This window comes from Equus caballus, chromosome 5, assembly GCF_041296265.1.
Source record: "Equus caballus isolate H_3958 breed thoroughbred chromosome 5, TB-T2T, whole genome shotgun sequence".
Taxonomy (NCBI): domain Eukaryota; kingdom Metazoa; phylum Chordata; class Mammalia; order Perissodactyla; family Equidae; genus Equus; species Equus caballus.
Genome location: NC_091688.1, coordinates 13493053 through 13518181, shown reverse-complemented (window position 1 = coordinate 13518181; position 25129 = coordinate 13493053). Strand labels below are relative to the sequence as shown.

Here is a 25129-nt window from a genome sequence, read left to right as displayed (position 1 = left end):
CTACAACACACCAATCAAGGCTTTATTCAAGCTACATGCAGGAAATCACACTGTAATACTCTACTGAATGACTGTTCTAATGCTTTCTATCAAACAGCAGTACGCATGATGCTTCCCAGACAAATGGAACGTCTCTGCCTCTTTCTGCACAGTAGTCAGGTTCAGCTTCTTCTGAGCCCAATGGGCCTGTGTTCATTTTTTCTCTCTTTTTTCCTTTCAGCATAGCAAGGTTTGTTATTAATAACCCCTTGGGATACCAGGACATCATATAAAAGTGACACCACGTGTTCCTTCAGACTATGCAACAGTGGCGTCACGCTGCCTCACGTATTAAGTGCTTTGGGTCAAAATTAAAACATGGAAATTAGGTGGCAAAGAAAGAAGCACCAGAGGTTTCATTTCACAGAGGAGAAGTGCACGTGATCTATGGGTTCTTAGCCCCAAAAGAGGGCACATCAGTCACATTTGGAAAGAATTCACATTGTGCTCAAAATTAAAACAATACATGGTGGCAGTTTATAGTCACCAACAAAGTGAGGATGCAACAGCAAGAGTAGGGAAAAGCAGCCCAAAGCTCAGACCAAGGAGTTACTTGATATGGGGAGGGAGACGTGGCCGAAGGGGGAACGCCATCAACATAACACATGAAAACAGACAGAGAACACAAGCTCCTAGACTCATTCCAGCTCAGGCTGACTCCAGGAAAGCTGCCCAATACGGAGACTGATTTCATTTTACTTTTGAGTCTCTGGAAAAAAATTGCCTTAGAATCAATATTTTGGAAACAAAGATTATTGAACACATGAAAAAAACCAAGAGGGGAAAAAAGAGGAAAAAACAGGCAATCTAAAGGAAAGTAGGCTCCTCTAAATTAAAAAAGAAAAAATCATCCCATCAAAATATTATCAGTTTCACAAAGATTAGGAGAGAAACCCTAATCCTAGCTTCAGCAGCTAGGTAAATCATTCCAGAATGTTTCCAACATGAAGTTGTTATTTTTCAGGAAACAAGTTAACACTGAGAAGGACAGTCTTTAACTACTCCCATAAAATTATAAAGAAAATAGTACATGAGGAACAACGTCCACAGCCAAAAGGAGCTTTCCTACCTCGGGAGTTTTTGAATTCACCCAGGGAAAAGCACAGTAAGGTCAGTCATGGAAAGGTTCAGAGAGGACGGATAAGGGCCAAGGGTTTGATGCTGCTCCGTGCTGTGGAAGCAGTAGTTATACAGGGCCGTATGTATGCAGCACTGCGCTGCCGGGAGACTTGCTGCCAGGAGGATGCAGAGTGAAGACCACTGCCCTGGTGGAAATTTAGGTAAAGGCATATACAACAATAACACTTCCCTTCAATCTCCTACCTTGGGGGTGGGGTGGGAATCTGCACAGCAGCAGGGCTGGTGGTCAGTTACAAAAGTGTGAAAAAAAAATAGCTCACACTTGTTATTATCACTAAAAAAAATTCTTCCTTTCCCCAATGGAGAACTCAGATGCTAAGACAGAGAAAATCAGCATTATTAACCAACCACTAATCTAGTATAAGATGCTTTTTACTTTGGGAAGGTGAGTAACTCATTTTAAGATAGGCAACACGCAAAGAAAGAAAGATCTGCAAGGCTTTTTAAAAAAATAATAAGTAAAAAAGTGATAGCCAGTGGAGTTTACTGGGATAATAAGTATAGATCTTTTAAAAGTCAGTAGGTAAGGGTTGGTCAGTGGTTACCAAAAAAAAAGGGATGGGAGACAAACACGATGTTTCCCTCCTATAGTTAGGAATAATCTCCAAACAGAAAAACTGGCAATATCTTAAAATGATTAAAAAAGAAAAAATGTTTCAGTATTAGGATAAATTATAAGGTCCCAGTACTAAGGAATGCAGGATTCTTCAGGGTTTATCCAAAAAAACAAGGCATTCATGAAAAATTATTTGATTCTTACAGGGTCAAAAAGAAGGCTAAGAATGATTGTAATTATTTATTTCCTACAAAAGTAACAAGTGAAGCCAAGCAACTCCCCTATTAGAGAGCTGAAAGTTTCCACGAGGAGGAACTCCCTTTTGTAATTCCCCCCAATGTCAACCTCTTAAAATAGAACAAAAGTTAAAAACTCCCAAAAAACAAATAGGGACTTTTGAAAGTCAAGTTCAGTTAGCAAAAGATGCTCTGACATTTCGATTCTGCCTGCAGTGAAAGGCAAAGCAATCTAATCACTCATGCCTGACAGGAAGGATTTCAGGTGTGCGGAGCACAGGAGCTGGAATGCGTAGGAGGCCAGTGCACTGGGCCAGGGCTGGGAACTGCTCAGCTAGAGAACGGACGGGGGTTACTTGCCTGTTTGAATAATCTCATCTCCATTTATGACCTGTAATTTAACACAGCGGAGATATCACTTGCAACAGTAACTAGGCAGCTGCTTTGCTTCTCATGGGAGGAAGCCCTTCTCTGTTCTCCATCTGAGTCACATGGAGAGATCCTGAGGGGTGAAAGGTGGCACAGTCCCTGGGCGGATGTTTAAGAAGTGATCCCTTAGTACAATCACCAGGATCCCCATGGCCGTGTTACAAGGTCCAGGACAGGTGATTCTGCCCTCACCAGTGGAGTGCCCATCCTCTCACAGTTTCAGTTAGCAAACGGCTGACTCAGGCTGGGCCTTGGAGCATGAACTAACTCTAGAGTAGAGACGGAGAAGCTGAATTCAGGGAGAAGCCTATCCTGCAGGAGCACAGGTTTGCTGAAAGAGATGAAAACCAGTTCACTGGGTACCTGGCCTTTAGTGTTTTTGGGAAATGTGGGCTCAATTCTAATATAAGGAATGCCAACTGTATTCATTTCAGGAATATTTTTTACCCCCAGTGGCACCAAGGCAGATGTCAGGGACATAAAAGTGTGGGTTACCTTGCTGGGAAGCTTTCACCCCTAAACACTTCTTCATTCTATTAAATGATGCCAGAAAGACTGCACTGCTCCATCAAACACTTAAGATGTAAGATCTATCCTTACAAGGAAAGGATATGATATAAAAAGTCATTCTTTACAAAGAATGCCAAAGGATGTCCAGTCTTTTGCTATAGTAAGATTTTAATGTATCAGTAAGACAACAGCTGGAATTGGGAAACCTTCCTTTTAAGGAGATAACTTTTTAAAAAACTGTATTTAATGTTTATGATTTGTGCTGTGCATGTTGCAGTGGTTTTTCAAAATGTGGTCTAGTGGATTCTCCAAGTAGTCTTAGGGATCCATAGTGAGCCTCTGGTGGAATAATTTATTACACAGTAATGCCTATGTTTGAACAGGTAATTTATTACATTTAGCCAACCTGGTCTGATTTTATCTATTAGTTGAGAGTGGTCCTTATTGTTAAGCAGTCAGTAGGAGCAGCTGGAAATTGATCTATGGAAGGTGCCTCTGGTTCCACCAAAATAGTCCAGGGAATCAAACCATTTGATAACCACTGCCTTAAGACATGGATCCAAAATATTATCTACTTTAGCTAGACCACAAGTCTGACACTGACTGATGCTTTGAGGATAACATTTCTCCCATTCCTGAACAGTGACACCCTCCTGGTTAACTGAGAGAAGGTCCTCACTTTCCAGAGCTTTTGAGCTATGATAAATCTGATTCCTTCTCTTGCTTTTATCTTCTATGCCTATGACTCTCGCTTCATACCCAGTCATCTTGCCTTAGATGTCAAAATAGGGGGCGGGGGTGGGGTAGAATTCTTCAAAGCTAACGATGAGGCGTCTTGACATGCAACCGAGGAAAGGGAAATACTGTATGCGTAGAGCCATGACTGTGACACAGCCAAGCTCCCTCTGCTTAAAACTGACACAGTTTTAGACCAGCTGAAATTACTAAAACTGTCTATCTTATTAAAACTAAAATCTCTCCTGGTGTGCTTATTAATAGAACTCTCCCTGCTTTATATCATCATATTAAAAAGTGAAAACTTATCAACACGAGTTTTCCTGACTAAATTGACTTCTTTATCCAGGCTGTTTCTCTTAAACCTCTGGGAGGAATTTTTATAGTAGGTGTAATGAGATGGTCTTGTCTCTGCTACCCTTCCCTCACCCACTTTGGGAACACCTAGAAAGCCTTTAAAAAAAGGACCAAGTAAGATAATTACAGCAGATCTTTCTCCCGATTCTTAGGAGGTCAAAAGATGCAGAAACTACAGAGCTCAAGAGTCTAAAATATTCCGGGGAGCTATGCTGAAGAGAGAGCATCAAAACTCACACTCATCTTCCAAGTTTAGTGTGTCTGAAGGAGTATGAGGCCCATGGAGCACTCTTCCCATGGCTATGCTTTTAGCCTCACTCCTAACTCCTTCGAAAAATAAACCCCACCTCACATTAACCCTGTCAGGAAACTAGACTGGAGGTGTTAAGTGCATGTTTAAGAATACTGGGGGCTCTAACATAGACTGACCACTGGCTGATGTGCAGAGAAGAGAGCAGGATAGAAAGTTCTTGCTCTCATTTTTATTTCATAGCTTAGGGATGTGATATGATTAAGGGTGAGAAATGCAAACCTGGCTGGGTTGTTTTGGGGGGTGACACATTCAGTGGCTAGACCAGCCACTATAAAAAATGCACCTGCCTTTTGTTACTTGTTTCACTCTAAGAAATACAACTATATTTTGCATTGGTAAAAAGAAAAGGAATTAGAAATGTTTCCTGCCTCTTGGATTTTGCTCTGATTGTTGATGTGTCCCTGTGAGGTGCTCTTGGCAGTCATCGTGCCATCAGTGTCAGAGGTATAAGCTACAGTGAGCAGAGGCCCAGGTTCTGATTTCATCAACCAAAAGAGGCTCTTTAAGCACAGCGCCAATAAAGAAGGGCAGCCAAGCAAATCCCAAGCACCAATGCCAAACCCTGAACCAGAAGAATAACAAGGGAAGGTATCTTCTACAACCCTATCTTTCCCCTGCAGTTCCACTACTGTTTGGGGCTAGAGGTTGATGGCACAGTGGACGTGACTGACAAGACCGTGAACATCACAGCCAAGCAATGGTCAGTGGAGGTCACAAGCCAGACACATGCAGTGTACTTGTCACAGTTACCCTCTTAGAGAAAGCCCTCCTTTCCATAAGGAAAGAAGTAAACCCCATCATGCACCAGGCTGAGATTTATCAAGCAACTGCACTAAGCACGCTAATACTTTGCTGGGTTAATAGACTTGTCACCAGTAAAAGAAAAGTAAGAGAGGTCATGTAGAAACTCTTCATCTTGAAAAGGTAATACTGAGAACTGTCTAATGACCCCTTTTCCAATACATGTCTTGGCATTTATTTTCAAGGGATGGTAAGTCAGGAAATAAAAGTTACTATAAACAAGTGCCTTCTACTAGATTCAGAGCCTGCTTACCTGTGCATCAATTATTTTTTGCTTTGCATCAATAACTGCTTGCATCTCAGCATGATCCTTTTTCAATTCTTCTTCCACAGCCATTAGCCTAGAATGCGGTAGGAAGGAGATATCAACATCTTCAAAGAGAGGGCTAGCTAATGTAGAGGACAAGCAACCCAAAACTCATCACAGTTCAATATTTTCCCTCCTTCCTAATAAAAGATCTGCAACTGTGCTTTCTTTCCTCTCTTCTACCTTGGTAGAAGACATCCAAGGTTGATTTTTCCACCTGCAACTGGATCCCGTGCATTTTCATATCCTCTGGAACAGTGGTCCCATAATCACTTCTTCCCTCTCCTCTATCAGATCCCTCCCTCAGCACAATTTACTTCATCTTAAAATATCAAACCAACCAACAAAAAACAAATAAGCCTCTCTTAATTTCAAGTTACCTTGTAACAGGGGTCCTTTCTCTTCCCCTGTACAGCGAAGTTTCCTCAAAGAGTACCCTATACTTAGCAGGTCTACTTTCTTTCTCATCCACCATTCACATCTTAACCTCCTGAAGTTTAACTCCATGAACCTGCTCTCAGTAAGACTGCTAATTACCTCTGTACCGCTAAAACAACAACCCTTTTCTGTCTTCAGTTTACTTGACCTGTCCACAGCATTTGACAATATTGAAGCACAGTGGTTATGAGCATGGACTCTGGAGCTCTGGCTTCAAATCCTGGTTGTACCACTAAGTGACCTTGGGCAAGTGACTTAATGAATTTGTTGCCTGTTTCTTTATTTGTAAAATGAGAATAATAATAATAATGCCTACCTTAGAGGTTGACATTAAACAAATTATTATTAACAGATTTAACAAATTATTACTTGTAATGTGCTTAGAAAAGTGCCTGGCCCATACTAAGTGCCATGTAAGTGTTTGGTAAAACTGACCCCTCCCTTAGTCTCCCTTGACATCCTTGGCACTCTCTTGGTGCTCTGGCCCTAAAGATATCCAAAGAAACTCCCTTCCATGTCTCTGGACTCGTGAAAATCTAAGTTAGTATCAGACATTGAACACTTAGCTTTTTAAAATCCAGTTCTCCTCTAAGACCTCTCAAGGGAGCCACTAAGTTTTTATTTTTTTTCTAATTGTTATGATTAAAGAAAAACAGACTACCTCTATCTTCAGAGGAAGTGCACTAAGGTCTCACATTTAGAAAATTTTAAAAGATACAGTCAGTCATCACACTTGTACTAAGTGCCACAAAGTATACGCAGAGTTGAAAATAGCTTTTGTCACCATTGCTTTAGGATTCTTTGGATTATCTTCCCACCTCTTTGAATCCTCAACTAGCCCACATCCACCACCACCAGGTGATCCTCTAACCTGCTGATGATGCTCTTCATCTGGCTGTCTTTCTCTTCCTGCTGCCTGCGTAGGCGCTCCTCGCTGTCCTCCAGCCGGGCCTTGTATTCCAGCAGCAGCTTCTGCATCTGCTGTTCCTGCACCAGCAACCGGCGTTCATACTCCTCCAGCCGACGGCTGGACACTCTCAGGCGCTCCTTCAGTTTAGTAATTTCCTGTTCATACTAGAGCAGAGAAGAGGCACCAAAGACAATGAGAGAAAAACTGGAGTTATGCTCGTTTTAGAAATTAGTGATTTACTTTTTATGAAAGAAACCCTAGGCATTGTAGCTGGATGCTATTTGAGCTGCCATTCCATGTGAGGCTAATGTTCCTTAAAACTATTACCAGGCATAAATAAATGGTAACGGAGCTCTGCTCTCCTGCCACAATTACATTTTTAATCTTAACTTGGCATTCCAAATCTATATATTTATGTATCTCTCTTCATATTAAACTACCAGTTGCTGCAAGCCACATTCCATCTGTGATGGTATCAAATGGGAGCAGACAAAAAAAGATGAAGCATTTAGAGACCTGACAAATCACTTAATATAAACCAGTTGTTTGCAAGAGAAAAGATTTCTGTATCATCACCTGTATTGTAGGATCTCTGACATACCTTGGTCTATCAGGGTGCTATTCCTTCACTCTACTAGAATCAGCCCTTTAGAGAACAAGCAACATTTCTATTATGTGAAGCTATGAAATCAATAAATAGAATTTTATGGCAGAGTAGGCTATTGCCACTTTCTCTTCAACTATGAAAGCGTAAAATATTCAGGTCACAAGCACTAAGCAAAAGGCCTACATGTTCCCCAGGGCTCATTAACACTACCTCTTGGCCCATTTTCATCACGTGGTTCATCTGCCCAATTTGATGCTGCTTGCTGGAACACATATGCCTGTTTTCTCACAAAAGCTTTACGTAATTCAGTTGGCAACATGGTCCTTTCTTGTACTGAAGTTGCTGTGGTTGGGGTTTAGGTATACTGGAATGTCAAGTTTCTAGGTGAGGTGAGAAGCATAAGCTTTCTTGTAGATGTTCCACTTAAATTCATTAGTCATTAATGATAAATCTGTATGGTGCTTTGTAAAACACAACTATTTTCACAATTATCCCATTTAATTCACAGACAACTAGCTTCATCATGGTCCAGCACAATAGTACTAAACTGTGCCTGTTAATCCAGAAGGTCAAAGATGACAAGTTTTATGACATTTGAAGAGGCAGACTGTATCAATAAGCATAGTTTAGGATCATGGTGGTAAGTAAGCAGAAGCTAGATGCCTGGTTGTTAACTAAATGAGATAATGTCATACATGATGCCAAGGTTCTTGTTTGATAATCTTTTTTTTCCATGTCAACTTTTCTTAAAAAATAAAATAAAAATAAAGCCAAAACAATAGATAATTTCCTTTTAAATATCATATATAAAGCTAGAAGTTCTTTATTCAGAAAAGACAAAAAGAAAAGAAAGACAAAATCATTACCAAGATACAGAAAGGAAGTCTAGTCCAAGGGTAATTTTGGCCTTGGTTCAAGACTAATAACTGTTTCTAGAAACACCAAATATTCACCTAAAATGGCTAGAAATGAATAGCAGAGTATTTTCCAAATTAAGGCAACCTACATAAAACAAATAAAAATTAGAGCTACCCCCTCCCCCCGGCCCCACCACCTCCCAGCTTGATGGACATTTTCTGCATATTTTCATTTAAGGACACTATTGAATTATTATACACAGACATGCATAGGATGGTTAACATAAGAGGTGGAGCTGAAGTTGGGGAGGGGAGAGATCATGTTCTTGGCCAGAAAAAACCTTGTGGTGGCCTATCACTGTGGGGTCGGCTGTAAGTCAGTAAAGACAGACGAGGTTCTACCTTCTCAGCATGCTTGGCTTCATCTTGATTCTGCTCAGTTTCTTCCACATCTTCTTCATATTGCCCATTGTTCAGCACCCAGGCTGCTGTCCTCTCCACTGGGGACATTGTGGCAGAGTCCACAGGTGACTGAACCTGCATCAGAAATATTTATTAGAATTTCCCAAAACAGCTCATACACAGTTATGTTTCACAAAGAGAGCTATTCTTGGAAGACATAATTGTGATTCCTGTTTTCTAATAAATGCTCTCATTTCTAAGTAATATTTTATTAATGCTGGGGCTGGGAGTGAGAAAAGAGAATATCCACTTATGTAAGAACAAACTATTCTGAACAGAAATGCCTATGTATCACATTCAAGAACCGGCCTTTTCTCCCACCAAAGAAAACCAAGGCCTTAAAATTGTTAATTAGTCTAGTGGTCCAAATTACCTAATGAAATTCTGGTGATGATAGAATGGGAGAAAGAAAGCACAACATGACGGCTGATTGCTCAGGTGAGGAAACATCTGTTTAATCTAGAGATGTTCAGGAACCAAGGAACTGATGAATGCTAAACAAACTCACAGGGTGTCCCTTTATATATTAGAATGCCAAATTCTTAATTTTTACATTAACCGTTTAGAGAAAAGAGGAAAAACAAGTGAGACTGGTCATTTTTACAGAGCACTGACTTCATGATGGGTTAAGACCACTCAGAAGTCCGTATTTTAGACTGGAAAGTTTCTTGATGAATACAGAATCAAAACAATGGATATTGAATTAGTCTAAGGGATATTTCTACTGATTTAGGATAGCTAGATAAATTGCCCTTTTCCAATATAGATATACAGAGTGATAAGAATTCTGGCCTTGAGTAGCAACTCTGCCATTTATTGTTTTTTTTTTTTTTTTTGAGGAAGATTAGCCCTGAGCTAACATGTGCTGCCAATCCTTTTTTTTTTTTCTTTTGCTGAGGAAGATGGCCCTGAGCTAACATCCATGCACATCTTCCTCTATTTTATGTGGGATGCCTGCCACAGCATGGCTTGACAAGTGGTGCGTAGGTCTGCACCTGGGATCTGAACCGGCAAACCCTGAGCTGTGGAAGCAGAAAGTGTGAACTTAACCACTGCACCACCGGGCTGGCCCTCTGCCACTTAAATTCTCACTTAATCTCTTAAATACTCTTTCTAATCTATTGATACCACCACCATCACCACCTATCCTGACCATCTCATAGGGAGTTGCAAGGACTGAGTAAGATAATGTATGCGAAAGTTCTTTGGAAACTACAGAGTACTAGAGAGCTTACATGCTATTACTATACTTATGTTTAGAAAACTGGCGCTGGATATTACAACTTATATTAGGCTATGGAACATTAGTGTTTTCTCCACAAACAATGCTGGAAATATACAACAAATTCTTCTCTGGCCTGCCTGAGAGAGAGAGAGTGAGAGAGAGAGCATGAGCAAGCAAGTGCAAAACATTGTATGTGAGTTAGCCTTTCTATAATTAAAATGAATTTCTATTTTGAGGACCAAAACCCCATAATCTCATAATTGAAGGGAATTTTCTCTGTATACCTTAAGAATTCTCTGTATCATTCTGGAATAGAACCCAGTTAAACCCTAAATAGACAGACATTTTAAAAGAAGGGGTATTGTGATGATTTTGAGACTTAGAAAGACTAGATGAAAAAACTGGTTGCAGAGACCAAAAGGTTATCAAAGATGGGTTGGGAGAGACTTTAAAAACCACACATACAAAAGTAACATGAGAGTATTTCTTAAAGTTTTGCAGAACCACCTTATTTGGTTGATTTACAAACAGATTATAGATATGTATCAATAAAAAATGGCTTCATGCCTGAGGCACACACAAACAATTATGAATGACTTCTAGAAATTCCTTCTTTAAAGCCATTTTCTCTCTGTGTCAAGAAACATGTAAACACGTCTTCAATATCAGTACCCTCAGTTCTTAAGTCTACCTCCATCTCCACTATGGTATGTAAGGTGTGTTTCTTATTCTTCGTTCATTTGTGTATCACTTTCATTATTTTCATCATTACCACACTATCATTAACATATTATTTATCTCTTTCAAACAACCTTTTTCAGTTAGTTAAGTCCATATGCTAAGCAATAATATCAGTAGAATCATGAATTGACGTTATATATATTATATATTTACAAACATATTTTTATATTAAGTTATATATATTTTTCTGTGTTAAAATAATTACATGATTAATTAAACACCTTGAATACCTAAATAATTTTGAGTATCACACTTTGGGAATGCTGGTCTATAGGATATAGTATCATCTATAAAAAGGAAGATGATAATTATCCACATCAAAAGTTATTATGAGAAACAAATGAGATAGCATGTAAAAGCACTTTGTAAACTGCTACACACACACACACACACACACACACACACACACTCTCACTCTCTCTCATTCTTTCCCTATTGGATTTTAAAAGCAGAGCACAATAACTTGCTTTAGTACTGGTAGAGAAAAATAGTTTAACAAGGGGTTTAGGTTTTTGCTTGAGATATGTACACCTGAAAGCAAAACAATGTGGTTCTGAGTCTTAAAAAATTAATAGAAAGCCAATATTTAAAGGAGACAAATGCCTTTTTAATTTTATAATCTTATCACTCTAGCACACAGGGCACAGGAAAGTGCTTTTCTGTGAAACCAGGATTTTCTATTCAATAGTGGTTTGAGATAAAGGAGCTACTAAAACTAATAACAACTTTACTGTTTGGAATTTATTACTTCAAGGCAGCTAATTGAATAGCTTTCTGCTTTATATAGTTAACAAGATGTTGCTTGAATGAACTTTCCTTCCCTTGATTTGCTCTGGGTAACTATCTATCAGGTGCCTATAAACGCACTGCAAACTCATGGTATTCCGAAGAACACACTAAGGAGAGATTGCAGCCCCTAAAAGTATATTAACAACAACTCCTCAGGGGAATCTCAGCTTTAACTGTTAACTGAGAGGCTGGAGAAACAAGAGTTTGCTTATTCCACTGGTGATGGTGGTAACTACCATACCTTTAGGACTAACAATGTCCAGTGAATTCTGAGAGATTGTACAATGGGAATTGGGCATTCAGGTCTATTCCTATTTTATTGGTTGAATCTAATTTTCAACCACTTCCTACTATATCCTAGCACTTTGTATAGCATAAGGTAGGTGGTCAACAATTGTTGGAAAAAATAAATCAGACCAATATTAACTATTCCTTATGTACATGATAAAACATTTACATAATTATAAAGAGATGGAAAAGTAATATTAAGCAAATCAAAAATAGTTACTGTGTTAGACTGGAAGAAAATAGAGGTGATTTTTGTTTTGAAATTATTTTTTGTTTTAATAATTATGTTCTTCATATGAAAAAATATATACTGTCTTTTACATTTTTTCCATTGGCCTTATGTGTGCTGGTCTTACTTCCCAGTTAGACTGTCAATCCTTGAGGCATGGCACCAGATCATACAGTTTTTTTGAACAGAAGTGACTACGTAATGCACAATAGATGCTCAATAAAATATCATTCCTTTATTAATACTCTGGATTCTCTTTAGAATTCATTTCTAAAAATGTATAGTTTATATAAAAGTATAGTTTATTACTAAGAGAAGGATGCTCTGTTTTTCCTCTAATTGGAAGATATCAAAGACTTTTCCTCAATTTTTGTTCCATATCCCTTATAAGCTGGATAGACAGCAACATTTATTATCTCTAGTTTATAGTCAAAGAAATTGAGAAAAGAGGTTTGCAGGTGGTTCAGATTCCATTTTGCTTAGCTATAATAGCCTTAGGAAGAGCATTTATATCCAGTGACTTTCAACAGTGGATCATTAAAGAACATGAAGGATGAAAAAGATAAAAAGAAAAGGAACAGGCATTCCTATTAGGAATCTCCCTTTTGACTTAAAGCTATATAGGGTTTCTCTGGGAAAAATAATAATGCCTTAAGGCAAAAGCTACTGAGACAGCAGTTTCACTGATCCTACAATTTGTCATAGCTTGGCTATGCCGAGGACAATTTGAGAACAGGCCAGTTCCCTGTTCCTTGCTAGTGTTTACTAGATATGAGACTTGTTGGTTTCAGCTTCTCCACAGCCTGAAATAGTCACGTTCCCATAAATGAATAACACTTCTGTTATCAACACCAAAGAAAGGACTGACTAAATTAATAAGTAAACTCACAGTTCTTGAACAGGTTGGTTAGGACAGGATTCAACAAATGCAAACGTGAAAACTGTAGCATATTCCGATAGGCTTGTCAAATCCCTATTTTAAAGGCCTCTTCAAATCTGAATTTCTAAGGTTAGGTGATATGCTACATCTGAACTCATATACTGTAAATAAAGTCTATTTACATGCAGAGTACATGATACACGAAAAACAAAATGGAGAGGAAAGTGAGAAAAAAGAAATGTAAATAGAGGATGAAAAAGATCAAAAATTAAAAGATAGTTTCCTAAAAAAATTCCTTCTCTGTACATTGTTTCACTAGGATTTTATTTCCTTTCTACTCAGTAGACAAAGACTGAAGGTAGTTACACTGCCAACAATGGCTGCTCTTTTGTGCTAAGATACAAATGGAATTCGCACGGGACGAAGCCACTGATAATTATAGACGCCTACAGAACAATTCTCATGAAGAAATCCTCTAGTTTTTGGGAGAGAAGAATTCCCCAACACAATTTGCAATTAAAATATGTAAAAGAATTTGCCAAAAAAAATGTGCTGATTATACAGAACTTCAGAGGCTTCAGGGGGTGAGATGAGAAAAGCAAGCAAGAAATGGAAAGATAAGGAATAAAAAAAAAATAACATAAGTTCAAAAGAATAAACCATCTGTGAAGAAAAAGCCAGTATAGAAAAACCAGAAACTTGAGCAATCAAATTATAGTGATTTATACTTTAACGGATATTGACAGTGGCAGTACCAGCAAAGGCATAAACAAAGACTAATATTTAAAGCTGTTCTAGGACACCTCACTGTGGCTGTGCCCTACTTGATGCCAATGTAATACAGACATTCCTCAACTCATTAATGGCTGTGGCACAAAAAATCTGTAAAGTGGTTGTTTGCAGACTGTACGCATTTCCTGTCTCCCTCAGCCAGCCAGCCTTCTATTCACCCACAGAAACAGGTACTGAGTGCTTATGTGATAGGTGTTATATTTTCCTACAGCACAAATACTACAAATGACAATTGGTTCCAGAGGATCACACAAAAGGTTATTTAATTTGTAATATTTATAAACAGTTAGTCTGAGTCATGAGCCCCGGGAATTGATGACTACACCATACAGGAGGAATGGGTGAAGCATTCCTCTTCTCTGTCCAGGGCTGGGTGGGCCTAAGCCAACCTTCGAAAAGCAGGTGAAGGACCCTTTCCCCTGTCCTGTCCCTCTCTGCCAATCTCATATTCTTCTCTACTCCCTATCTGATCCTCAGGGCCCTCATGCTGCACTAAGCCCCCAAGAGATGTTTGCCTCCACACAGTATTCCACCTCTAAAATTGCTTATCTTTCTTTTCTCCTCTCAGTAAACACTTTAATTCTCTGAAAGTAGCTGATCTCAACTAGAAGCTAGGATAAAAGCAGTGTGTGGAAACTAATTCACAATAGGGCACGAATGACTGATAGCCTCCTAATATACAAATTAAATGTGTGTGTGTGTGTGTGTGTGTGTGTGTGTATAAAGGCATTTAATAAGCGTTTTCACTTAAAGAAAAGGGGAAAAGATTATATTATATTTAATCTTTTTTCTTTTTCTTTAAGTGAAAACGCTTATTAAATCCAATGAATTCATAAAATTTTGGGAAATATAACAAAATAAAAATGAAAGATTTAAGACAAGAAAAATTTTATTTCTCAGGAAAAGAATGGCCAACTAGGAGGCTTTGCCCAGGAAGATGGCTACCAGAATCAGCTTAAGTTGCTCATTTTCATCCCTTCCTCTTCTTCTGTATCCAAGGATTCTGTAAATGTTCTAATTTTCTTAAAACAATAACTATCAAAGTAGGGGCAATGGCTCTGGTCATAGCAGAGTGAAGGCAGAAGCAGCAAATCAGTAAATGTCTACCTATAAAAATGCAAATATATTAAAGAGAATCATTAAGGTTTTATTGCAGTCTGCTCTGACCAGTGATTTTGCTGACAAAAGGATTGGTCATAGAACTCTTTTAATCACAAAGCTCCCTAGAACTTACAAAGTAAGATTAGGTTTCAAAAGAAAAATTTCAACAAATACAAAGCTTTTTAGGAGAAAAATATTTTTCAGATGAAAGGTTTTATGTATATTTACACACAAACACATACATATACCTATATATGCTTCCTAAAATTATGAGTTTGTTTCAAAGAGCAAAATATGTATTGCTGCCTCAAAATGTAATAGATAGGGAAGAAATAATTAAATGCTTGGGAAACCTTTTTATTTCTTAAGAAAAAAGTTTGGAAATCTTATATTAAGATCAGGTGTGACACTAGCTGGGCTTGTCCATGTAAAGAGAAATATAAGGGATTTGTAAATGTCTAGAATACTTGTCAACCCCCAGTGTTTCTATCTTTTTCTCTCTCTCTCCTCTACCTTGCTTCTATAGGTGTTCAGCTGTTTATTTTTCTAGCCATTTCCAGGAAAAGGCACATGGGGCTTGATATTTCCAGAGGGAGCTGGGGGATGGAGCAGAGAGCAGTTACATTAAACTGTTGGCTCAGAATGCAAAACCTAATTCTGGAAGCTTAAGAAAAAAAAATTAAGGAGGATTAATGTCTAGATTCCCCAAATATCTTCTAGTTGATTTGGCCTACAGATTTTGTAGTTTAAGTCTAATTATTCATTCAGTATCCTAGATCTGTTCTCAGCGCAAACTGAGGGACTACCTCTGTGGCCTGAAGAGAAGGAAAGGCCCCCTGTGCGGTTTTTAGAGTCTCCTAAGGGTAACGAGTCAAGCTACATTCTGCTACCTCACCTAGCCAGAAGCCTCGCAAACTTTTCATTTCCTCCTTCCATGTAAAGGTTGTAGAAAATATTTCTAACTGGAAACCTTGCTAGCAATTAGATTTCTCAATGATTTTACGTATAAAGAACTGAGGAAACCATTGGACCAAGTAAAAGTGAGATCCCTCCAGCACAGGCCCCTACCTGCTGTGTCTGTTGTCTCTGGATTGCTCTCACTTTGGGAACAGGGCTTTCTCTGGAGGAAGAGGACTGCTGCCGGGACCGGCTCCCATTCTGCACAGGTTCGGCCACCAGAGCTGCAGATGCCACCGACATGCTCCCCGTGCTACGTAAGGAAGCACTGTGTGGCAGGGATGGTGGGGCTTTGGCTCGGGCACCTAACCCAGGCTGGTCCATTTTTCGAATTTGGGCCTGCCCAGTACTGTTTTGCCGTGGCAGAACAAGAGGTATGTGTCTGTCGGGCACAGTGTGCCGCCTGGAGAAGTCCTCACTCTGAGTGCTACGTTTGGTGAAATCCTCCATGCTGCTATTGCTGGGTCCACTGAGCTTGAAGTCTTCACTGTTACTTTGGCTTCTGGAACTGGCAGTGCTTAGGTTCTCCAAACTGGAATCCACAGAGGCCTTTGGCATTGCGGGAATTGGGTTATTGAGGTGATAGACCGGGTTCTGGAATGACAAGGGCTGGAGGGTGCCTGGCTGGTTCAAGGCTGGATGCAGGGGCCTTCTCACTTGGGGTGCACTCTGGGGAGTGCTCTGGGTTTCCCGCAGTTGTTTGATGCTGGCCACCTGGGTTATGGAGAGCTGGCTTCCGGTCAAGCGCATAGGCACATCAAGCATGACAGATGCATGCTCCACTTGAGCAGCGTGAGTGTCCTGAAGGTCCATGAGGGAGATGCTCCGACCATTAGGAAGGCTACCTTCCTTTTCGTCCTTTTCAGAATAAGACATGCTCTGAGAGGAGGCTTGTTGAACCAGCAACAATGTTTTCCCTCTGAAATAGCTATCCGTGTTGTCCTGGCTTGGAGATTTTAGTTTATGCAAATCACTGTGGAAAAGGAAAGAATCTTTATTTATTCTTGAGGCTAATTCAACATAATCAAGATTCCTTAACTAAGGGATATGAACTCTTCCGAAGGCTCTCAGGCCCAAGGTGGGTACTTACATTGGTTTCTAAACTCAGATTTCATCATTACAATTCTTAGAATAAAATCCAACATTTTTAGTTTTTCTCCAAAGGTGAAGAATAACCTTGTGTATACCACTCTATCACTGTATTTGATTTTTACTAGAATTCCAATCATTTCCTAGCTAGGTTTTAAACCCTCTCAAGGTATTCCAATTCATATTTAATTGGTTCTGTCTAAACTTTGGAAAAGCTCTGAGTGAACAAACAAAGAGTCCTTGCTAAAGGCACAAGTCTTGCCAGTACAGAAAACAAAGTCTAAGCATCAACATTGTATCTACCGTCCAGCTGACATGGCCAGCTATAAAATGGTTTTAACTAAGGTTCTCCAGAGTTTTGAGGGCTAAAATATACGAAAATTTCATAGAGCTCTTAGTCTTCTATCAAGCAGGACGTAGTATTTTTATGTGTCTCTTGAATATAACTCTACAACATCATTCTAGAAAATAAGTATCCTAGATCTTGTGTATTATTATGACAAACAATTGGATTTATCTCAGGTCAGATGATTCTTTCCAACTGCTCCTCACTTTCAAGTTGTAAATTCAACAAACAAGTTAAATAGGTTTTTGCCAAATCTCTAAACATTATCTCTCTCTGAGATAAGTAGTTCAAATTCTCTTTTTCATACCTGTCAGTGGGGTCTTCAAATATTTTCTGCAGCCCAGAGGAGAGGCTTCCACTGACATTTGGACTGGAGTTATGCTCAGTGAAGCGTCTTAGTTGCTGTTGTATTGGTGTAGGATTAGTCAGAGACTTGGTAATATCAGCAAGAACACGAGGGAGAGGTCCCAATTTTGCCACGGTCGCCTGTAGGAAGGAATTTTCACCCTAATTGGACAATAAGCATTGCGATATCCACCAAAGATTGTTTTTGGGACAATGGTGCCCATTGATGGAGGGGTGGAGGTTGGAGGGAAGGGTAGGTGTTTGCATATGGGAGTGGCAGGTTCATAATGCATTGTTATGGAGCAGCGGAACCGTGGCGTCGAGATGAATGGAGGAGGCGAAACAAGGTGCAGCAGACATTGAGGAAAGAAAGGAAATAGAAATTAGGATTATGCAAATAAAAATTAAAAGACATGCTCAAAACAACCAAACTATTGCCATTCCAACTAAAATAGGCATGCAAAGCAAACTAAATCTTTGGGAAGCTAGTAGCTCAAGGTGGGGGAGGGTTGGGGAAGAACCAAACACCTTCTAACCAAAAAGGACTTCAAGACCAGAGGATTGTCTAGTGTGATGAAACTTCCAAAGAAAAGGGATCATGTGAGGAAAGAAACGCATGCCAACATACAAAAGAGTTGCATTCAGGGGTGCAGAGCACTGCAGGGCACACAGTTGATACTGCCATTCACTATCCCATTTAATCTTGGGAACCCTGACCTATTGCCAACTGAGTTTGCATCAGCAAGACAATTGTTTTAAAACAGCAAAATCAGGTAAACTCTCCGTGAGATATGTCTAGATGTAACCCTGGTTCCCAAGACCAAACAGAGATTAAAAAGGAGAAAGTATGTTTACACAGCAAAGCCTGTTAAAAAGACCTTGCCCCTGAATAAACCAGGCTGATTATACAAGATAACTGTATCTGCATCCCACTGATGCAGTTATTCAAACAGAATAACTTTTTAGTACTTCGTTTATCTATCTCAATCATTTTTTCCTTTGGGGAATTCTTATTCTCATGGGAATCCTCAACTGTTAGCCAGTTTTACATGGCTGCCTCTGGGTCTTTGTCTTCTCAACCATCAATAGACTCTTCTACCCTGCTCAAATGGGTACAAATGCCATCTGAAAATGTCTTTACTTGCTAAACTCTCTTGAGCCATTTCTATTCAAGAAATTTATCGTCAGCATAGCTGCAACTTAAAATCTAGCTAGCGTTTCTAAAAGTGAAGAAAGGGCCCTCAAGAATAAGGAACAGTTTATTATTTAACAAATGTTTTAAGCACCAATGGACACCCTATCATTTACATTTCTTCAGGAAATTGGTCTTTGTTAATAGGTTTTACTCCTCTCCCCAATTTTATTGGTGTAACATTTTTAAGGATAATAGGAGAATGGAGGAAAACAAATTCTTATCACAGAAAAATAACTTTGTTTTTTGAAGTTATTCTAACATACCACCACACATATTTACAAAGTACCTGTAGCAAACAAAAACATCAATGAATAATTATCGTGATAAACCTAGCCAAAGTCTATCCAACTATTTTCTATTACACAATATTCCTCTTTGCAAAATTCCAGAAGGAAGAAAATGATTGGCATGGGGATACATTTAGTTAGTAATATGATATATAATAAAATTCTTAGCTTATAGTCAGAAAATGATTAAAAATGATAATTGTTTTCTGTATTCTTAATTCACATGTGAAGAAAGAAAACATCAGGATTGTCAGATCCATGTAACTCTGTAGTACTAATAGTTATATTAAACCCTCTGACTTACATGATAAAAATAAATCTCATGGGTAAAATTACTTAAACACAATAGTCTCAATATTTTTCTAAGTCCACACTTTTGTTAGAAATTATTATATGAGGTTTCATCTCATTCTACTATACATGAATAAGGCTACATACACCAATATGTGATATTAGATTCTAGGTTAAGTGTATGTGTGTGTGTGTATATATTTGTATATATACACACATACATACACAAATATATACAAATATATTTATTTATAGAAATATATATTCCATTTATTCACATAATTACCCAAAAATATATTTTAATAATTTCATGGCTTTCTAGAATTTCCTGGTTTGCAGGGCATATATTTCACTCAGAAATGATAACCATCCACTTCCAGGCTTTTAGGGTAAAAGGTTGCCTTCAACTAGCAGAAAGCTACCACTCTGTAGACACTCCAGAATTCAGGTACATCAGGGTTCTCTACCTCCCATCTCCCATTACCCTTCCAGCCTACTTTACCTTATCAAGTTGGGAAACTACTTCCCACAGTAAGGAATGCAAAACTGAAAGTTCTCGGCCTAGATCAATGTAACCATCAAAGCCTGGGGTATTTGAGATGGTGTCTGGATTAGAGATCTCCAAAAGAAAGCGTTTCATTCCACCCCATTCATGTTCTAAAAAATCATTCATGAATGCCATGTACTCCTCTTTGTTACCAAATCTGAAGCAGAGGGAGAGAAAATGAGAAAGAACATATTCAGGAAAAGAGATGTGATCATTTTGAGTTGAGTTTACACAGAGCCACAAAATTTTTTTTATTTTGGAGAGGTAAGTGACTAATTTGTTTATTATCTATAAATGATAAATGCTAAAGTATACTTTCTTAATTTTACTTTAATACTTAAAAATTTTGAATAGCTTTCTATTCTCTCTAAGGTAAAGGAAAACCCTCTTTTCTGGTATTTAAAGCTCTCTTTAAAGCCTTCATTTCCCTACCAAACCCTCCTAAGTGTAAACCTTCAACATCACTAGCTTCTTCAAAGTCTCCCAAATATATTACACTCTTTTTCCTCTCCAAGCCTTTGCTCATACTATTTATTCCCACTAGAGAATTTCTCTCTTCTTTGCTTATCTAGTTTCTACCTATCTTCTGGGCCTAGCTTAAGTCCACAAAATTTGTTCCAAAATAAACAAGAAATAATTTTTACCAGAATTAGCTCAAATATGGGTAAATGTGTATATTTCTGCATTGGCACACACAGGGCGCACAAAGTTAAAGTAGCGTACTTCTAAAAAGCCACTATTTATAAAACTAGAAAACAATCTGCTTCATTGAAGTTCTAATTTTTTCCTTCTATATACTGCTTATAGAAACTTGTCTTTAAACTTCAATATTGAATAAATCTGTGACCAGTTTTGCCAGTGTGAATTCCTTCTCGCTGAATTCTTACAATTGTTTTCCATAAATTATAAAAACTATAAATACTTAAGAAAAATTTGAAAACAATGAAAAGTGGAAAGAAACAGTATGGATGCACCCACTCTATCACCCAAACGTATCTGCTGTTTACATTTGAGTGTATTTCCCAACTGCTTTCTCCTAACTTCCTCTAGAAATATTTTAAAGCTCCAGAAAAGTTGAAAGAATATACAATGAACGCCACATACCATTCACCTATATTAACCAACTCTTCACATATTGCCAAGTTTGCTTTCACTCTCTCTATAGACACATATATGTTTTTTTCTTGGCTGACCATTTTAAACTAAGTTGCAGGCATAATCTTTAAATACATTAGCACCTATTTCTTCGGAATATGGAATATCTCTCACATAAACCAATGCCATTTTCACACTAATACTTTTAAAACCTTATTCATAAATCATTTTATATATATAGTTCATATTTAAATTTCACCAATTGTCCCCAAAATGATTTTTATAGATTTTTTTTTCCAATTCAGATCCAATTAAAATTCAAGCATTGCATTTAGTCTCTTCTAATCTAGAACAATCCCCTCCGTCTTTTCCATTTTTTATGACATTGACTTTTTTGAAGAAGCCAGGCCAATTGCCTTAGACAATATAACCATAGAATTTGTCTGATTGTTCTTTCCACCTTTTTTATACTTAGGTTTTTGTGTTTTCATGTTGCTGGAATAACAACACATGCATCATTTGGTATCCTGTCTGTTTTTTTGGCTAAAGTTTTTAATAGCCTTTTCATTTAATATATCTTTATCATTTTCCATATTATTGTTTCTTTGTAAACACTATTTACAGTGATGGCAAACATTCCATTGAATGTATATACCATAGGTTACTTAATTATTCCTTTATGAAGTGAATGTTTAAGTCTTTTCCATTTTTTTTGCTATTTTTAATAATACCACATGAAAATCTTGTAACATGAGTAATGAGGCTCTCCACTCCCATCTAAATTTTAGGTCTCATGTATTTTTTAAATAATGTTTTTTTAAAGTGGTTATGGTAGCGACACCTACTTGGCAAAGTTAGCCAGGTTCTGAATGACTTTGGCAATTAGAGTCAGAGTCCGAGACGTGCGGTCATCAGGATACTCCTGCATAAGGTTGAAAAGACTGGGAGACATAATGGCCGGGCACAGAAAACGGAGAAACAATGAGGCACTGATGAGCCGCTCGCTGATGTCTTGCTTGCCACGGTTCAGGCACTGCTGCTTCCATGATGCAAACACTTCTTTCAACTCACGAGGGAAAACGCTGGGGAAGGAAGAGAGATCCAAATCTCTAAATATAAGAGTGCCATAAGCAATCCCACTCTGACCCAACACACTCTGCTCTACAGCCCGGCTATGAGGGCCTAGTGGAGAGGGCTCTGATCGTGGCTGAGAGGTGGAGGAAAACTCACAGAAACCCGAATGGAGATTGGAAACCCAAAGCCACAAAACTCAGGGATTAGTATAAATTTAGTTTTGTGAAGTGGGAAAAGGGCATGAGGCTCCTCATCATAATCTCTCTAAAGACTGTTCATCAAAAGTCTTCCAAATCTCACCAGTTGCTGGGGTTGAAGCAATGATAAAAAAATCATTACTGAATCTGTTTAGCATTAGTAAATATTTTAGAAAGTCATTAAAATACTTTTGGTATTAGAGGATGTGGTGTTAATATTCTGAGGAAACATCACATTTATGTAGATAGTCAGTTCAGAGGCACTTCTGCTTATAAAGGAGATTTAGATTTTAGACAGGACTGTATTACGAAAACTTTCACTTTTCCCCTAAGCCCTACCTTTGCTTGGGAAATAGTTAACACTGTGTTGACTTTTATATGGAAAAATTTAAGTTCCATAAGCAGGAGATGAAGCACTGATACCAGCTCACCAGTAAGAGTTGATGATCTTGCAGAAAGCCAGCTCACAGCACATTTTCAGGTTGCTCTGATGGTCTATCAGTTCACTAGATGAACATTTGCTGGGATCCACCTCACAGTTCTCATCTGACTCATACAAAGCTTTGATGAACTCCCCTATTTGAAGAAAGAAGATGTCAGAGAGTCTAACTATAAATAGTGTCTTCCTGAGTAGAATAAAAGGATTTAGAATCTCTGTCCTAAATTGTATAATGAGGAATTCTTTTTGAGACCTGACATGGAGGGCACAAAAGATTGTTCACGAAGGGCTACTGCTTTGGAAACCAAGAGTTACCACTTCCCATGTATCATATTTATTTTCCTTACCCTGGAAGTGGAAAAACAGTAATCACTAACATTATAGTCATGGTATTGATAAAAATAATAATGATACTCCTTAAACAATGATATAACTTTAAGTCTTTTATGTGAAACCACCAATATATTTAATTTTGTTATAAGGACCCTCTACCAGGGTAAATACCGTTGTTACTATTTTAGAAGAAAAAAATAAGCCAAGCTTGATTGAATAGCTCACCTAAGGCTTTAAGTACTAATGCTGGTGCCAAACATAGATTCGAGTAAGGGTCTCCAGGCTCACCTCTTGTAATCGGGATAGTCATTCAGCCTAGCACAAAATTGTAGCAGAATATCTCTTTGTATAATCTGTAATGTTTTTCCAAATAAATTTAGCTTAGACATCCTGTTCACATATCCTATCCTCTATAGAGATATGTCCAATATTCCCTGAAAGAACCAATTCTTACCTCACCTGTTAAACCTCCACTATACACTATACCTTGTATATGCTCTACTCCTCCATGTTTCACACTACTTTGTGCTTATTTGTCCACACATCTATCTCATCTCTAGCATGAATACTCTTGGAGGTCAGGGACCAGGTTTTATTCATGTTCAAATCTCCAGCCTATCAAATAGCTCCCAAAGCATTGCAGGTGTTTAATAAATATTTATCAGAGATGATAGTATGCATTCTTGGGTTTTTATAGGTCTTTATAAAAGAGGAGTAAGATCTTTCAGAGATTCTTTCAAATCTGCTTATATTACTTGTGGTCCAGGCTTGTTATAACAGATTTCATGAAAGAGAACAATAATTTCTGCAAAATTAAGTAGTAGCAGCAATATAAAGAGCATTTTCTATTAAAATGGTTAATACTGAGGTAAATGAAGGATTTAAAAAATAGTTATCATAGAGGATGGGAAGCAATTATTTCGAAGCAAAATGCTTGAAGAACAGGAAACTAAGTGGTACACAGAGAAAGTAAAGGCTTTGGAGCCAGACATCTAGGATCAAACCCTGGACCTGTCACTTAACTGACTGTGAGGTTTTGAAAAGTCACTTAACTAGTCTGAGTTTCAGCTGCCTTATTTGTAAAATGACATTAATAACTGCCACCCTATAGAGTGTGGTGAGAATCAGAAATATTGCACTAAACGAAAAGTGTCTGATATGGTGCCCAGCACTTAGTAGGGGCTCCATACAATAAGTATCATTATGTACAAACTGCGCAATTTTAAAATAACTTTTCATCAAGTGAAATGACCAAAATTAGTAAAAGACTTTTAAAAATGTTTACCAATTTTCCTAAGATTTGTATTCAACATGTTCTCCATGTCTCCTTATGCTATGTGCTTCCACACAATTTACCGCATTTAAAAAGTATCTAAATTTAAAACTAAGTCATCAAAGTCAAATCCTGCATGTAAAAACTGGCCCGTCTCTAAATTTATATCATAAATATCCCGTTTAGTGAGTTCCTTAAGGTTATACCTATTCTAGGGAAACAATACTACTAATAACAAATAACTCATGAATTTTAAGAATATTTTTCTTTTATTCTTCAAGAAAAGAGACAAACAAATAACTCATGGGTCCACAACTAAATTGTTTTATAAAGGTTTTTTTAATCTGATTATGATATATTTAACATCCTCCAAAATTGAGAAAAATATTTTCACTTTTAAAACTATAATCTACATCTGATGACGTAGAAGGTACCACATTGAAAGGTGAACCTTTTATAGATTTGTACCTAGAAGCTCCTTACGTGATCAAAAGTTATTGAGACAGATTCAATAATTCATTTATGTTTGCTCTCTTGCCTTTAAAAAAAATCAGAGCCAAAGGGGGTGGGTACTCACTATGTTGTTTAAATGTGAGTTTGTGCCTACGATGTTCTATGGTATGTTTTCTGTGTAAATCATTCACTCATTACTATCTAGCATCCAAATGCATGTGTAGAAGAAAGTAAATAGGTAAGGATATATTATTGCCAAAACTAAATTTGCCTCTGCCCCAAGGATGGAAATGAGGCCTTTTTAGGGACTTCTTTTTTATATCTCACAGACGGTATTTCCTGTATCTCACAGGACATCAACATGCAATCTGATTTCAATCAGAAAGGTAAAAGGGGTTAAGAGATGGAAGGTTTAATTTAAGTCTAACTGAGGCAGAATGTGTTCAGTGAAGAGTAATGCTTTTAA

The 25129-nt window shown here is 38.0% G+C and overlaps 1 protein-coding gene across 18 annotated transcripts in view; it reads right to left on the bottom strand.

Moving 5' to 3' along the window:
• Window positions 1–25129, bottom strand: part of RASAL2 (RAS protein activator like 2) — a 364089-nt gene that overhangs the window by 5755 nt on the left and 333205 nt on the right. For 6 of the 18 annotated variants that reach the window (XM_070266178.1, XM_070266174.1, XM_070266184.1 and 3 more), the window contains 9 exons: window positions 22597–22741; window positions 21740–21976; window positions 19755–19956; window positions 17442–17641; window positions 15811–16672; window positions 8638–8772; window positions 6733–6935; window positions 5370–5457; window positions 2332–2362 (listed from right to left, as the gene is read on the bottom strand). In XM_070266178.1, coding sequence (XP_070122279.1) covers window positions 2332–2362; window positions 5370–5457; window positions 6733–6935; window positions 8638–8772; window positions 15811–16672; window positions 17442–17641; window positions 19755–19956; window positions 21740–21976; window positions 22597–22741 — 2103 coding nt within the window. 18 annotated transcript variants of the gene reach the window in all.